This window comes from Talpa occidentalis, unplaced genomic scaffold (genome assembly GCF_014898055.3).
Source record: "Talpa occidentalis isolate TD23 unplaced genomic scaffold, MPIMG_talOcc4v2.1 talOcc4.16, whole genome shotgun sequence".
NCBI lineage: Eukaryota > Metazoa > Chordata > Mammalia > Eulipotyphla > Talpidae > Talpa > Talpa occidentalis.
The window spans coordinates 50371221-50388142 of record NW_023601653.1 but is presented as its reverse complement, the minus strand read 5'-3'; the positions used below and the strand labels follow the sequence as shown (position 1 = coordinate 50388142).

Here is a 16922-nt window from a genome sequence, read left to right as displayed (position 1 = left end):
CTGAGTTAGATCCCTGGCCAGGACGTTAACCCACATGGCACAGCACACCTCTCCTGTCTCACCTGCTGCTCCCCTCAGCAGTGTATTTAAGTAGATCTGCTTGTTCTGTCTCACCCCCTGCATCTCTGGCCTACACCCCAGAGGTGTGCATAAATAAATAAAAAACTTAAATAAACTTGTATGCATAAATAAAAAAATCTTCAAAAAAATTATAAATAAATAAATTAATCCCTGGCTTTGATACATAAGTTATAGCACTAGTAGTTAACATTTAAGGGAATTTACCCCTATTTTTATATGCCTCATCTTCTGATACTATAGGTTTCCTCTGAAACAACCTGATTTTAAAGTCATCCTTTGAAACTCTCTTTTTTAATAGAAAAAGTTACGTCGATCACAACATGCTCGTAAGGAGACAGAGTTCTTACGGCTCAAAAGGACCAGACTCGGCCTGGACGACTTTGAGTCTCTGAAGGTCATAGGAAGAGGAGCATTTGGAGAGGTATGATTCTCTGCAGTCACTGCTGCTGAAAATCTCTATCTTAAGATCCTTTAAGATCTGTTTTAAAACTGTTTAACTGTATAAAATATGTATTAAGATAGTTTAATTTTAATAGAATTCCTAAAATACCAGCTGTGACAAAATCGTGCTTTTTTTAAAGGAGCCTACCTTTTGCTCCTAAATATAAATGATAGTGACTGTTTAACATGTATAATATGATCTGCTGTTTCCACCCCAGGTGCGACTGGTTCAGAAGAAAGACACAGGCCACATCTATGCAATGAAGATCCTGAGAAAAGCCGACATGCTGGAAAAGGAGCAGGTATGTTTCCTTTAGCCTCGCGGCCGAGGCCGTGCCCTGACTGCAGGCAGAGCAAGTTAATTGTTCCTCTCACCATATAATTATCAATATTTTTATAGCCTATTTCATCATTTCTCAATTGTTAGAGTTAAAATCCCTTCCAAATTTATAATCTAAATATACATTTCTCTGTTCAGATTTCCATAACAAAATGTCACAGACTGGGTGACTTCTCTAAGCCCCACATGGGGCTGGGGTAGGGAACACACACTGGCTTTCATATGTCTCTTATTATGTGGACACTAATTTCCCCCCTTCACCTTACTTAATCTTAGAGGCCTTCTCTCCGAATCTAGCCACACTGGGGATTCAGGTTTCACCATAGGACTTTGGCAGGGGTGGAGGGGGACACAGATATTCAGTCCAAAACAAAGTACCTTCTTTTCTGGCTTCAGTGAAAATGCAGTTTTCAACACTCTTGATCCCTTCTATATATCAAGCAGGCAAGACCAGTGTCCTGAGAATTTGCTCATTTCACACCTTTCCAATCTCATCCTCTTGGGCCCTCTCCAAGTTTCCTGTGACTTCATGCAGCTCATGGGATGGCCATAAGTCCAAATCATCAGTAGCATTTTTTGTGTAGCACTGTGTTTCCAGTCTGGGTGGACACTGTGTGGAACCCTAAACTAAGTATGTGTTCTAGTGAAGGAGTTGAGAATTGGGGCTGACGTAGTGCCTCTCAGCACCTCATGTTTCAGTCTCCTCGCCCCTACCTGAAGCTTAGCCTGTTATTGAAGCACTGTCATACTCACTTAGTTTTATTGAAATATGGCTCACTTGAATTTTCACGGCCTTCTTTCTGTACTCTTTGCATTCCTTGAACTAGTATTTTTCGGGCTCTTAGGGTCCATGGAATGAAGGTGCAAGGACAAGAGTAAGAGACCTGGAGGGACACAAGATGGAGATTACAAAGAAGGCTCCTCTGTTGAAGTTGAGGTTTTTTAGAAGGGATGCCATTATTGATGATAAGAACAAAAGGATTACCATGGGTGGTCGGGGCGTACTGGAGGAAGAGACTTGGGAGTAAAGAATAGTCAAGGAGCTATCTAAGTGGTGGAGATGAAACCCGTCCCTGAGTGGAGAGAGGATGGAGATGGCACTGATAACCCATGAGCCTTGGGCGTGAGTGAGAATTGACCAGAATTCTACAAAGGATAACAGTAAAGAAAGACAACAGCGGATTGTCTCTCAGTGTGTGCTGCACGGACAATGGAGAGAAGGAAAGTGTCATGGTGGTTCAAAGCAGCCCTGAGGATGAATTGGAAACCCACCCTTCCCCATCAACACTTGAGGGAAAGCGGCCATTCTAGAGAGTGCTGCAGGCAGACAGATAAGCCCTCAGTGTACAGCCTAGTTCAGTCAGATGAGAGTTGGTGGGAACCACTAGACATGAGGTGACTAGGTCTTTGTTGTGGGGAGGCGGTTTCCAGCAGGGTAGTTTTGGAAGGCAGGAAAGTGTAGATGTTGAGTTGTATTTGAGAAGTACAGACAGTCATGGGAATTCAGGAGTCTGGATGAAGACATAGAACCTGAGACAAGTAGGTAAATGGGAATTCAGGAGTCTGGATGAAGACATAGAACCTGAGACAAGTAGGTAACCAGGCCATAATGGGATAGGGAGGCAGGACAAAAGACAGTTCCAGCACATCCTTCAGTAAGTAGCCTCATGCTACTGGACATCTAAATCCATCTAGTATGAATTGAGATATCCTGAAAGTAGAAAATACACATCACAGGCCTCCCCTGGTGGCGTAGGCGGTTGAGTGCTGAACTGTGAAGCTGTCCGCAGCCTCTGCAGCGGATTTGATCCCGGCCGGCTGGCGAGGGTCTCATATTGTGCGGCAGACCTCTCCTGTTGCACCCGCTGCTCCCCTCAGCACTGTATTTCGTCAGTCTGCCTGTTCTGTTCCCCGCTTTGTCTCTGGTGAATCCTCTCACCCTCCTGCGATTCTGGCCTGCACCCCGGTTCTTATATAAATAAACTAATTAATCTTAAAAAAAAAAAAGAAAGAAAATACACATCACATTTTGAAGACTCAGTACAAAATAAAAGTAAAATTCTCACTGATTTTTATATTAAGTACTGAACTGATAATGCTTTGAAAATTTGGGTTAGATAAACTATATATAATAAAAAATAATTTCACCTATTTCTTTTTACTTTTTGATGTGATGACTAGAAAATTCTAAACACACATGTGGCCTTCATTATGTTCTGTTAGAGGCCGTGGTCTAGGATGTTGTCCCAAAAGTTGAAGAGCTCCTGGACCATTATTCTTTCCCAGCTAGGTAGTCTCAGGCTAGGGGGTTAAGGTAGGGGGACACACACTATCAAGGCTATTTTGCACTTTGGGGTTTTTTTGTCCCCCATAAATTAATCTGCATGTGTCACCATTACATTTCTTTGTGGAAAATGTTCCCCCCCCTCAATTCAAATGTCAATGTGCTAGGTATTTCTTACACTTACTTTACTGCTAATCATGCTCACAATGGTGAATAGCAATGAGTCTCCCTGCCATTGTGTACCCAAATTCTGTGGTGACCCTCCTACGCTTTGGAAACATAGATCCATTTGGGAAACCGATCCTGGAATCTGGCTAAGATACTTTCAAATAGTTAGGCCAAGTTTATGATGTAGTTATCTTCCTGGCAGCACCAGACGCAACTCCAGGCCTTTCAGCTCTTACCTATACCACCTAATAATGCTTTGTAGCATCAGTAAGAAAGAATCTGGTGCCAGCATCTGTTTTATGAAACAGATCCAGAGAGACTACAAAGTTTTTTGATGCCAGAAAACAAATTTTGTTTTCAGCTTTTATTCCTGTGCTTTGATTTCAGAGCATTCACTGCACCAGGTGTATTTGTACATTAATCCTAAATATGACATTTTAAGCAATCATTTCATTTTCATGAAAAGGCTTACAAAATCTGTGTTCTCTTGTGCTTTGATTCAGAGTTTGTATGGGGTACAGTGAAAATAGGGAAAGCCTGAAATCAAATCTTACTGTTAATTTAATCTTTGAAGAAGAATGCATAAGTAAATTAAGAAAAGCATCTGAAAATTGATTATGCCAATCTCAAAATTAAGCAGTTTGTAAAATTTTCCAGTCTATACAAATTTTGGTCAAATAGTGTCTATAGTAATTATGTGTCTGACCAAAGTCAGTAGCAAAACCCCCAGCTACACTAATTTCCTGTAGATGTGTTCATAGATATCACAGAATGTTTCTATTATGGCAATAATTGGTATTCTGGGCCTCCCCTGGTGGCGCAGGCGGTCGAGTGCCGCGCTGTGAAGCTGTCCGCAGCCTTTGCAGCGCAGGTTTAACCCCAGCCGTCCGGCGAGGGTCCCACATGGCGCAGCAGACCTCTCCTGTCTCGCCCACTGCTCCCCTCAGCAGTGTATTTCGTCAGTCTGCCTGTTCTGTTCCCCGCCCTCTCTCTGGTGAATCCTCTTACTCTCCTGCGTATCTGGCCTGTATCCTGGTTCTTGTATAAATAAATAAATAAATCTTTAAAAAAATAATTAGTATTCTGTGAAGTTATTATAAATGTTTCTAATTCTTAAAATAAAAAACCACCACCACCAAATGGTAAAATACCAAGTTGAGCCCTTTGTTTAATAACGAAGATTAAAAATAGTTTGCTAAGGAGCTCGAGTTTGTCATGTCAGTCTATAGGACATTGTTAACTGCTTGTTGCAGTCAGACCACTGCCTTAAACTTGACCCTTTGCTGGGTAGAAATTTTAGTTGGACTGTTTTAAGGCTAATCAAGTTTCTGCCTCATAGGCCTTTGGGCCCCACTTTATCAGCCCTAAAAAGTCTATGCTAAAACAAACTTTCTTCTGAGACTTCCCAGATTTAAGACCTTGAAACGTGCCTATATGTTTCAGATCTTTTCTAAAACTGCCTTTCCTTCCTGGTTGTAAAGGAACTGGAAGGGTAACTGTGAGCTTGAAAATGTGTAGTGTGTTACAATTATTTTTCTCAAAACATTCACCTAGGTGGCCCATATCCGAGCTGAAAGAGATATCTTGGTAGAAGCAGATGGCGCCTGGGTGGTGAAGATGTTTTACAGTTTCCAAGATAAGAGGAACCTTTATCTGATCATGGAGTTCCTCCCCGGAGGTAAAAGCAACAGTGGAGACTGATACAAGCACACATCTTCCTATGTAATTACGATTTGCTGATAAGGTTTGCTTTGATGTTCCTTGCTTGAGGTTTTACATGGTCAGTGATGGTTTTTCAATATTTCCTCCCATGGTAATGCTCGTTCTGACAACACATCAGATTATTTTGAGGGAATAATAAAGTCAGCACATTTTCAGAGCTACCCATTCTGGGTTTCTCTGTATAATTAGATTATTAGAGGTCTAGCCATAAGAACTAAATCACTAAATTAAATAAATTACTAAAGAAAAAGACACACAACCCAGTGGTCACATGTAGAAGAGGAGAAACTCTTCACATCTATAAGCATGTGCAGGTGCTCACTTCACCCATGGCTAGGGAAATGCCTGGTGAAGCAAGAATGAGATGCCATTTCTTACTCCTAATTAGTAGAAACACTTAGTCTGATGAGGCAGGAGGACTGGCCTCTTGCATGGAGAGCGATTCGTGGACCCTGGTGGCCCCCTGTCCATTCCATCCCGCCATGCTCCCCAGAGGTTCTCCCCATGTGTGCCTGAGGGGTTGCAACAGTGAAAACCTGGACACAAAGTGCATGTGCATCAGTAGAATAGATAATAAATGTGGTATGATGAAGAGGTTCACGGAAATCTAAAAGGAGGGGTAACTGTGAGCTCAGAAATAGATTGGAGTGATGAAGAGAGAACTGTGCAAGTATACGTGCAGTTAGACTATCGATGGATGAATACGTGTGTGTCGAAAGTACTCAAAAATAGACTGGAAGGATACCCAGCAGAACAAACCATAACAGTGCTGCCCAGCAGGAAGGGCCGGGGGACAGAGCAGGGCAGAAAACACTGCACGTTAATTCTTTGAAAAGACCCGCAGCATGCATGAGCAAAAGCCACAGCTACCGACTGCAAAGTTTATTCCTTGCCCCCTAGTAAGAAAATCCTTAAAAATCAAAGAATGTGTGCAGGTAAGTTTTCTCATGGGATAATGTCCTTTTAGGGGGTGAAAGAGCTCCGGTCTTTTTGAAGCTGTAACTGGATTGAACGCGCTTGTTCCACTGCGCTTATGGATTCACTCATGCGGTTTGGTCTGACCTGTGTCCAGAGTTACTTATTCCCAGTGTTGAGTGGTGGACATTACTTCCTCATCAGCATGACTCTGGTTTGATTTCATATATTTCCTAGCTTAAAACCATTAAATATTGGGAAACTTCTATTTCTGCAGTGACACTTTTTCATTTGGTCTTAGAAATGGGAGGATGGTGGATATTAACAAGCAAAACATCAGGCACACCTGGTAGAAATCAAAGATGGCTTTCTTCAGGTGTGCCCCTTTGGAGGCGTATCCAGTTCCTGACATGTATCCCTTCATTTAGGTGACATGATGACGTTGCTAATGAAGAAAGATACCCTGACCGAGGAGGAAACGCAGTTCTACATTTCAGAGACTGTTCTGGCAATAGATGCAATCCACCAATTGGGGTTCATCCATCGGGATATTAAACCAGACAACCTTTTATTGGATGCCAAGGCACGTGAGCAAACTGATGGACTATGAGGTTGCTGGTTATTTTATGAAGGAACAGAGCTGATTCCGTGACTGGAATGGGCAACCGCAGTGTGTTACTTTCACATTATTTTATAGAACAATGTGACAGGGAGGACTTCGGAATTGAGATGCCAGCAGGGGAATATAGCTATTGTTTTCTTGCATTTTCTTTTTTTTAGAATTGTCAAATATTAATTTTACATTTCACCTGTATGATTTTTAAGCTAAGTATTTTTATAAGTGCATTTAAAATGGAGTTTATAATAGGCTTTTGTTTTCAAAGTTAATATATATACTCTTGATTTTACTAGATTTTAATTTTAACTTTAGGGGCACGTGAAATTATCTGATTTTGGTTTGTGCACGGGATTAAAGAAAGCCCACAGGACTGAATTCTACAGAAACCTCACACACAACCCACCAAGGGACTTCTGTGAGTTTACATTTTTGGGTTAAAGGGTAACTAACTTAAGTCAGAACTGTCAAGAATGGAAAGCTCTCTCCCAATGTGTTTTAAATGTCTGTGTGTGATTTTATTTTTTGGTGAGAGGTTTTCCCTCCTGATTACAGTTCTGTCTTGTTGAAATTAGCATTTCAGAACATGAACTCAAAGAGGAAAGCAGAAACATGGAAGAAGAACAGGAGACAACTGGTGAGTTAGCCAGATTTTTAAGAAAGAACTTCTCCCTGGTCCTAAAGTCTCATTTGGTTTTCACTTGATATTTTTGTATCTTCACAACAATTAGTATTTACTTTATAGCAATGACAGAGCTTGCTCTGGATCACAGAGTCTTCATAGTCTAACATCTGCCTGTAGTATGTAATGCTGATTTTTATGATTTTCAGTTAGATTATTTGATAGAGAATGCTTATAGTTGAGTCATCTGCTTATTGGTCACTAGCTCTGCACGTGGCAGGCACTGAGGTGAGGATGACCTGTGATTTCCTTTCCTGTCTTCCACTCCCAATATAACATGTGTGAAGCAGCATGAGCATTCCATTGCAGGTCTAAGGACTTCTTTCTAGATAGAGTAACAGGAAGTTTGCTTGTTAACAGCGTTATAGGAGACGATAGTGGAAAGCAGACTTTACCACAGCGACTTACTCCTGTGGTGTGGTATTACCTGTTGTAATTCCACAATGTGTGCCTGTTGTTAACCCATGCTGTTTCTCCTCTATTGCTCAGCAAACATGGGAATCCCTTGCCTCTTCCTCTTGCCCTTTATCCTGTTAATTAGATCCACTTGCACTCTCAAGTTTAGGCATGTGCCTTTTCTTAATTCTTTTACAACTCCTGGCACAGGTAAATATTCTGTAAATATTTGTGGAATTCAAGTGATGAAGAGAAACTAACTCAGCATTCTCCCAGGAAGGAAAATAGACTGAAAGATAATATTTTAATGCCTTCTCAAACCAAATAAAGTGATCTTTATATTATTAGGTTTATTCTCTTATTAGCCCAAGTAATTGTGAGTTTCCTGTGCTTATAAAATATTTGTGTTTTTAAAAAAAAAAAACTGTAATGTATCTGAGTTCTGTAGTAAGGACAGAAACTTCATTGTACTTTTAAATCTGTCACTTTTAGATCAGGTTTTACAACTGAGGAAAAGAACTGGGACATTCCCTCCTTTTAAAGGGAAAAGTTGATAGTGTTTTAAATCATGGTGGGAATTCTGTGCCGCTGTTTATAGAATCCTCCCCGGCCATGACTCCTGTGCATGCTGCGCTGTTCTGTGGCCACCTGGACTGCTTCTGTCAATGTTTCCCAGGAGAGGGGAAATGAGGCTCTTTTGGAAATTTCTTCAGAACATGTTTCCCCTGCTCACTAAATGCCAGTCATGTCTCCCTAAGATTATTGAGATGACAAAATCTACAGCCACGCATTTTCAAGTGGCTCCTGAAATAATACCCTTAGTGGAGAACTGTTGTGTTAAATAGTTTCTGTAAGGTTTTATATGAATTAAAAATGAAAAGCTGTACTGCTTCTTAGTGAATAAGCAGTGCCCTGGAATTAGGTTTACAAAGAAAATAGTGATGTCTCTACAGTAGGATGGAGTTCACCAAGTGCATTCCTGCTCTTCTCTGTGCCTCATTTCAGCTGTCAGGGCAGGTGCTGCTACTCCAGCTTTGTGGAAGTAGAAGCTGAGGCTCAGAGGGTTGAGTAACATCCCTAAGGACACATTAGTAGTGTTTGAGTGCTTGAGCCCAGCCAGGCCACTGGGCTCAACCTTGTCATTCTTTTGGAAATGAATTTAGGGCTAAAATATGCAAATATATTTAGTTGAACTTCTTAGAGGGTGGAAATCATGTGTTAAATAATATATTCTCTCAGTGCCTACCACTGCTTTACACATTACAAACATGAAGAAGCCTAAATGAGAAATAAACTTGTGTGTATACTGCTTTTTCCAGTAGTGAGCCTTCCTCAGGTCTTTCAAAAATAAAGATGTTAAGAATGCTGCCTTGACAAGCTGCTCCCTTGCAGGCATATTCCACAGTTGGGACGCCGGATTATATTGCTCCAGAAGTGTTCATGCAGACTGGCTACAACAAGTTGTGTGACTGGTGGTCTCTGGGAGTGATTATGTATGAAATGCTCATAGGTAGGTCTTACCGTTCATTTGTGAGCTTAATATGTAAATTTCCTTGAGCACCAGTGAGTGATTGCAGATATCATCGGCTCAGCTGTCTCAAGTCTTTTAAACTGACTCCTGACAACCCCAATGTTAAATACACCATGATAGATACCAGTGAGTGTTCTGGGATCCTCTTTTGGGAAGGGAGGTATTTAAGCAGAAGGCTTATGTCAAAATTGTATCTGTATGTCCTTTGGGGTGGGGGGCTAGTGCTTTAAATCCTTTATTGAGTACTGCCAATAGCTATGGTATTAAATTGCCGATTCCAATTGTTAAATAGAGCACTATTTTGTTTCTTGTGACAAATATATATTAGGAGTCACATATTGGATCATAAAAGCTGATAAAACTTTTGTTTCTCTGATACATAGGATATCCACCTTTCTGCTCTGAAACACCTCAAGAAACATACAGAAAAGTGATGAGCTGGAAGGAAACTCTGGTATTTCCTCCAGAGGTGCCTATATCTGAAAAAGCCAAGGATTTAATTCTTAGGTTAGTGGTTAAATCCCCAGAGGAGTGTGTGGTATTTAAAACATTACTGTTACCTAAAAGATTAAATTGCCCATGTCACTTTTTTTTTTTAAAATAATAAATTTTATTTTTATATTCCCCATACAATTGCAACCCCCCCATTCTGACCCCAATCCCTCCCCTCCCGCCGCCCACCCCCCAAAAAGTGTCTCTGGTTCATAGTTTTTTGTTGATTTTGATTTTCACTTTCTTATAGTTATTCATTTTCCTGGTCCCTTATTTAAGTTTTCTAGATTCCTGCTATGAGTGAGACCATCCGGTATTTTTCTTTTTCTTTCTGGCTTATTTTGCTGAGCATGATCCCTTCCAGCGCCATCCATGTTGCTGCAAATTGCATGTGTTTATCTTTTTTGGATGCTGAGTAATATTCCATGGTATATATGTACCACATCTTCTTGATCCAGTCATCTATTTTTGGGCATTTGGGCTGTTTCCAAAGCTTAGCTATTGTAAACAGTGCTGCTATAAACACAGGGGTGCAGGTGTTCTTTGGAATTGATGTTTCTATGTCCTTTGGGTAAATACCTAGGAGTGGAATTGCAGGATCCTATGGAAGCTCTATGTTTAGTAGGTCCAGAAATCTCCACACAGCTCTCCATAGTGGTTGGACCAGTTTGCACTCCCACCAACAGTGCAGAAGAGTTCCTTTTTCTCCACACCCTCGCCAACATTTGTTGTTGCTAGTTTTTTAAATATGTGCCATTCTTACTGGTGTAAGATGGTATCGCATGGTAGTTTTGATTTGCATTTCCCTGATTACAAGTGATGTTGAACACTTTTTCATATGCCTGTTGGCCATTTGCATTTCCTCTTCAGAGAAGTTTCTTTTTAGCTCTTCTGCCCATTTTTTGACTGGATTATTTTTGTTGTTGTTGTTGAGTCTCATCAGCTCTTTGCAGATTTTTGTGATCAGTCCTTTATCATTAGTGTTGTGTGCAAAAATGTTCTGCCCATGTCACTTTTTTTGGAAAGTAAACTACCACTGATCTATACAGCCAGAGAGATCCATGAGGAAAAGGTGTTTTTTAAGAAATGCAAACTTGTAAAAGGAAGCGTTCAGGAAATAGAGTGCAGTAGGTAGTGGTGCTTCACAGTCTGCAGGCGAAACCTCCTCTCAGCTCCACATCCCACGCTATCCCGCTCTGCTCAACTGAGATGCAGCGTCATGGTGCTGCTGTGAGTGACTTGAAGGAGGTGGAGTCGGGGCTGCCCATGGCAGCAGTCGGGGGTTTAAACTTTGACCTGGTAAATCTGCTTCCAAGAGTTGTGCTGGTGCAGATAACCAGATGTCTGTGAACTCCAGGCTTAATATGTGTATCATATTATTTTTAGTAATGAAAAATACAAAGCTGTCTAATTGTTCAATAGTAAGTAGTGGACTGGCAAAATAAACTATTTCCACATGCAAATTTTAGAAAATGAAGTTACAGAAGTATGTGTAGTGCTTTGGGAAATTTTCTCAGTATAGTAAATGGAAAAAAGGTCCTATAATAGGAACTATAGGAACACAAAAATAATTTTTTTATTACATGAAGATGAGACAGAAAGGGCTTTGAACTATTTAGTTATTATCTCTGAATAGTATAATTACACATGATTTTTTTCTCCCACATTCTCACATAGTTGAAATGATACAAATAGAGTACGTCTGATGTGATTTACATGTGATGATTTCTGCTTCCCTTTTCCAGATTTTGCATCGATTCTGAAAATAGAATTGGCAATAGTGGAGTAGAAGAAATAAAAGGTCATCCCTTTTTTGAAGGTGTAGACTGGGGTCACATCAGGTATGTTCACAGGCTTTGATGGGAGAGGTCTGGGTGGAGCAGATTTCTGGAGGTTGTGATTTATCTGCCTCTGCCTCTGCTAGATTAAATGCAAGAGTCACCAGCACAACATTGTTATTGAACCAGTATTTTAGGGATTACATCAGTGAGATGACAGCAGCCGTTGTTGAATGGCTCCTCATAGCTGCATCCGCTCAGGGCACCCACCTTGTGTCCTGCTTAGATTTCAGATTCAGAACTGCCAGAGGAAGGTCACGAGCATGATGCAGATGTGTCTACGTTTCTCACATTAGTCCTTTCTAATATCATACACTGTGCCTCTTCTGTTAATTTATAGGAACAAATATTCCCTCCATTGATTGATTTTTGTTTATTGATCATAAACAAAAGAAAGAAAACCTTATAGATCAAAACACACACTATGTACAGCAATAAATACTCAGATCCTAGCCCAGTGCCGCCTCTCCTGGACAGCAGCTTAGCAATAAATAACAACATGACAGGAGAGAGGCTAGGAGTCAGCTCCCCAGGTTCCCACAGCCAAGTTCAGGGCACCCAAGGCTGGCCCTCTCCTCACTTAGGTCTTCAGCAGCTCCCCAACCCTCACCCACCCAGGATGTCCCAGGGGACCCTGGCCCCACTAAGCCATTGGGGGGCTAGAGCAGATGGGGTCTGATCCACTGTGCTTGGATCCACCCTCTTAGTGCCCAAAGAGCAGAGTGGGTAGAGTCCCTTTTGAAAACATTGTTGGAAAAGTTAAATGATGCACTAACTTTTAGAATTTGCTAATGGTTGTTCATTGTGAGCAACCAGGGACCTTTGTTCAGTGTATGGCCAAACTGCCTTCAACAATTCTGGTCTGTTCTCCACATCACAGAAGTCTGGGAGACACGAATCTGATCATGCCATCATCTTTCTCCCCTTTGCACTAAGGATAAAATTAAGAGTTGTCTGCCCTGGTCCCTGCAGGTCACATATTTCATCTTGCCCACTGCTTCCCACCACAGGGCTTTGTCCCTGCTGGTCCTTGTGACTGAAATGACTTCTCCCCTACCCTGCTACCTCCCACTTTGATAGCTTGTGTGGCTGCCTCCTCCACCCTGCTGTGCACGAGGCACTCTATCAAGTTGCTGCTGCCCTTGGGTCACTTAGTGTATGTCCAGCACTGTTCTGTACCTTTTTTATCCTCTTAATCGACTTCAAAAAATCAGTCCTTAAGTCTGCTTTACAAACGAGATACCAGGGCCTACTTCTGATCTGATTGGCTAGCTGCCCACAGCCAGTGAGGAGCTAGCCAGAACCCTGGCTGAAACTGGGCCAGGCACTGGCTCTGAGTCCCGACTCGCAGCTGCTGTGCCAACTGGGCCATCCACAGTTCATCTCACTGTGCAGAGCTGCAGACCCTGTAAAGCTGGATCCCGGGCCAGTCCCTTGGTTTTGAGGTGAAGAGACAGTCACAGAGCAGGATTTGCCTGCCTAACATCAAGCTGCCACTCTGCTGCTTACAGCAAGTGACTGGATCTCAGGATAAGCAGGTTCTAGTTCTTTCCACCAAACTAGTAAATTATATTAAGTTGGAATAATTTGGGGAAGAAGATATGTATGCTTTTACATAATTTTGTCAATTTATCACCTTATAGATCCAGTGAGTATTTGTTGGAAAAACAGAAATATAAAAAAATGATACCTTTTTTTAACTACTTCTATACTTAAATCTTTTCAGCAGAATAAGAAGGCATTTGCATGACTAATTTTTTAGACCTTAAAACTTACACGTCCAGATGTTATCACAAATGTTTGGTCCCATTACCCTTTGTACCCCTTATATTGCCAAATGACCTTTGATTTATAGATCTTCTACTAGAAGAACTCTATTCTTGAATTAGGTAGGATCCAGTCCCACAATACAACATACTTCATATAATTATAAAATCATTCAAATAAAATCTCTTCTGTTCTTTCTCGCTTTCATTAAGTCTCATTTTTCCATTTAAAAAAAAAAGCTTGAGAAAATCTTGGTGTAAAGAAATTAAAATGACAAGTGATAATATAAAAATTATGTTCAACTGTGTAATACATTAAACTATTTTCAAATCCATAATAACTTTTTTGGATCTTCTATTATCTATGGAACAGCATGCAGGATTTTCAAATAGAATCATTTTCTGGAATATTAAGAATTCCCAAAAATTGACTAAGAGTGCTCCATACCTTTTTGTAGGGAAAGGCCAGCAGCAATCCCAATAGAAATCAAAAGCATCGATGACACTTCAAATTTTGACGACTTTCCTGAATCTGACATTTTACAACCAGGTAAGACCATCTGCAGCACCACTAACAGTTTGAAAAGTCTGAAGATGATGACATTCTCATTCATGACATTCCTTTGCTCTTGGTTACTTTTTCTAACTCCCTAGTGCCAAACACCACAGAACCGGACTACAAATCCAAAGACTGGGTTTTTCTCAATTATACCTATAAAAGGTTTGAAGGGTTGACTCAGCGTGGCTCCATCCCCACCTACATGAAAGCTGGGAAGTTATGAACGAAGACCACCTCCCCCCACGACAAGAGAACTCAGGTAGCTGCATCGGCAGGCTCGCGCGGCATAGGTAACAGCCCCCTGAATATTCGGACGATGGCGGTGCTCGGGACTACAGGAGGAAATTCTACAGGCTTAGGATTTCTAAGACTACTACAGGAATTGGTTGGCCGTGCCAGCTGGCTTTTTTTTTTATATTTTATTATTTTTGTTAACTTTATTATTCGAAGGTACTGGAATAAAAGAAACATGTATCCCTTCCTAACTGCACTGCCTACATGCGTATTAAGGTCCATCCTGCCTGTGCCGTGGCTTTGTACTGTAACCCCTCTAGTCAAGTCAGGAGAAACACCCGTCACTTCAGCAGTGTAGGCCACCTGTAGGTAGCGCCGCAGCCTTGCTGTCTCACCGCCAATCTTACGGGTCTAGGTGACCCACAAAGCCATCTCCTGCAGAGGACGTTAGAACACTTGCCCTGTTGGTTTGGACATCACAGGATACATCCGAAGGCAATTTCGGTAATGGTTCTAAGAAATTTTAGTAAGGAAATACACTGGTTATTTAAAAATAATAGAATTTATCATCATGTTACTTACAAACTCCACAGTAAGGAGTGACACGTTCCTCACAAAGAAGAGGAAGGTGACGCTGCCACTCGCACAGCCCACGATACATTTACTTTGCCTTCGGAAACACTGATGACCTTCGTACACCAGTCTGTGTACTCATAGGGAGATGCACTGTATTATAGAGTGTCAAGTTGCTTTTCTTGTGACAGGAAGACTTCTTTTTTAACAAGAGGACATGGCATTATTTTAATTTGATTATGCTGAGTTGAATTTTAGAAATGACCACGAAGGCTGCTTGTAGAACTCGTGTATTTTTATTAAACTATTTTTTTAAAAGTCAAACTTCTGATCATGTAAAAATGGACTTGCAGAAAACAAAGAGCTATTTCCTTTGGTTTTCGAGAAAGTTGTTAACATATCATGGCTGGTTAACTTTTACTCCCTTTGACTGCCCTTGTGTTATTGTGCCATTATTTTCTCACACTCCAAATGTACCAAAGATCCTGAACAGAGTGGATGAACTCAGTGGCTTGTACTTCCCTGCAGGAGTGCTGTGTTCTCTCCTGATGGGTGTCCACTAGAGGTCAGCTTATGCGGGGCAGGATTGTTCGTGTTTAGCTCCCTCGCTGTGGTTCCTGTGAATGGCGGTAAGTGCAGGCCCAGGGTGCAGTGATGAGAGGGTTGGGGAGATGATGTTCACTTCCCTAAGAACTCAAGTCTTTTCTAGCTCAGCATTTTAATTCTAAAACTACTCTGAGGTTTTGGTTTCATAAGTCAATAATACTTGATCCAGGAATGGCCTAGCTTATGTCTTTACCTTTAACTAATAGAACTTTTTAAGATACAACTATAACCATTACAAATGACATGTGATCAGAATCTAAAATGGCCACATAGTTGTGGGGATGTTCTTAATGGGAAAGAATGGCAAAGGACCATTATGCAAATCAACAAAAGCTTTTTCACTGTTGCTGCTAGTGGCTCTGCAGTGTGTCAGTAGACCCCTGGATTGGTGTCCCCCCACATCCCCATCCCCTCTCTCCCTGTCTCTCTCCCTCCTCCCCTCTGTGTTTGGTATTTATTATGTGTTTATCTAATAGTTCATCTGTTGTGTGGATCGTGTGGCTGAGTATTTTGGAAAGAGAAGTTTTTAAATTCCGGGGTTATCACCATTCAGTTAACTCTAACTTTTCTAATTATAACTGCCTCTTATTAAAACAAGTCTTTAACTTCTGCTCAGATTTGTGAGATTTTCTCACTCCACCTCACACTGTTTTTTTAAAGGACTGTTTTCCTAGTGTGTTAGTGAATGGGTAAGATATTTGGAAACTGAAACGTTTTCTAGCTCTGATATGGTAGCTTTTCTAGCACAGAAAATATTAATTCAAATTGGAATGGGAGAAAAAGGAGCTGAATTACCTAAGTTTATTTTTTAATTGAATAAGAGTAGAATGTGTTAATTTCTGTCTCCTCCGATCTTGTGAACAGGAAGGACTTGGAAATAGTTACGATATCCTGGCAGTGGAAGGGCCGGTCTGGAAAGTTTACTTGGTTTAGAGTTTCATTTTCCCCTGGACTTAACAGAGTGATTCATAACCTTTGGGGTTTTCTCCTCATCAAAAGCATTTCTTAAGTGCCTATCTAAAAGCAAGTACAGACTGTGTCTGCCCTTTGGAAGCTAAGAATTTGATTCATGATACAAATTAACTAGATCATCTGCAAAGTACCCTTGAGATGGAATCTTCCCTCGTACACATTTCCCACATTTCAGGTCAACCATTTGATTTCAGTGACAAAAACCCTACTAACCAACTGGGCATAATGGCATTTTCTTTAAATTAGACTCTATTTTGAATTAAAGAGTTTTATTATAAACTGTGTGTTTTTGGTTTTTCTAAGTATATAGAAAGCTTGTATAATTCAGATTTATTGAATTTTCCTGATTTAATGTAGACTGACTTTTTTATTAAAAAACCTTTGTATTAAAACAAGTTATGTTATTTTTCTTTTACACTTCCATTAGCACAGCTTTAAACCTTTAAATTTATTGAAGCATGGTGCTGTTTGAGAATGAGGAATTTGTTATAAGTCAGTTTTCTGAATGGAATCTTTCACTGATTTAATAAGTAGTTGAATGGAAAACAACAAATGCGGACTATTCAAAACTTTTCGTGGTTGCTAAGGTTTTATTTATTTATGATAGCATGGCTTTTCTGTTGTTTAAACACTTGTATCTCTTCATGTTGATCTGTAAATTTAAAAACATTTTAATTTATGTTGGGTGTTTTACCATAGAAAGACA

At 40.6% G+C, this 16922-nt stretch overlaps 1 protein-coding gene across 1 annotated transcript in view; it reads left to right on the top strand.

Annotated features, from left to right (window-relative positions):
- STK38L (serine/threonine kinase 38 like) overlaps positions 1–16614 on the top strand; it is a 68014-nt gene extending 51400 nt beyond the window's left edge. The window contains exons 5-15 of the mRNA XM_037514192.2: positions 380–502; positions 741–824; positions 4869–4992; positions 6380–6534; positions 6883–6985; positions 7143–7204; positions 9038–9155; positions 9560–9683; positions 11414–11509; positions 13731–13822; positions 13927–16614. Coding sequence (XP_037370089.1) covers positions 380–502; positions 741–824; positions 4869–4992; positions 6380–6534; positions 6883–6985; positions 7143–7204; positions 9038–9155; positions 9560–9683; positions 11414–11509; positions 13731–13822; positions 13927–14054 — 1209 coding nt within the window. The 3' untranslated portion in view covers positions 14055–16614. The remainder of the gene's footprint in view (positions 1–379; positions 503–740; positions 825–4868; positions 4993–6379; positions 6535–6882; positions 6986–7142; positions 7205–9037; positions 9156–9559; positions 9684–11413; positions 11510–13730; positions 13823–13926) is intronic.
- The last annotated feature ends 308 nt before the right edge of the window (positions 16615–16922 follow it).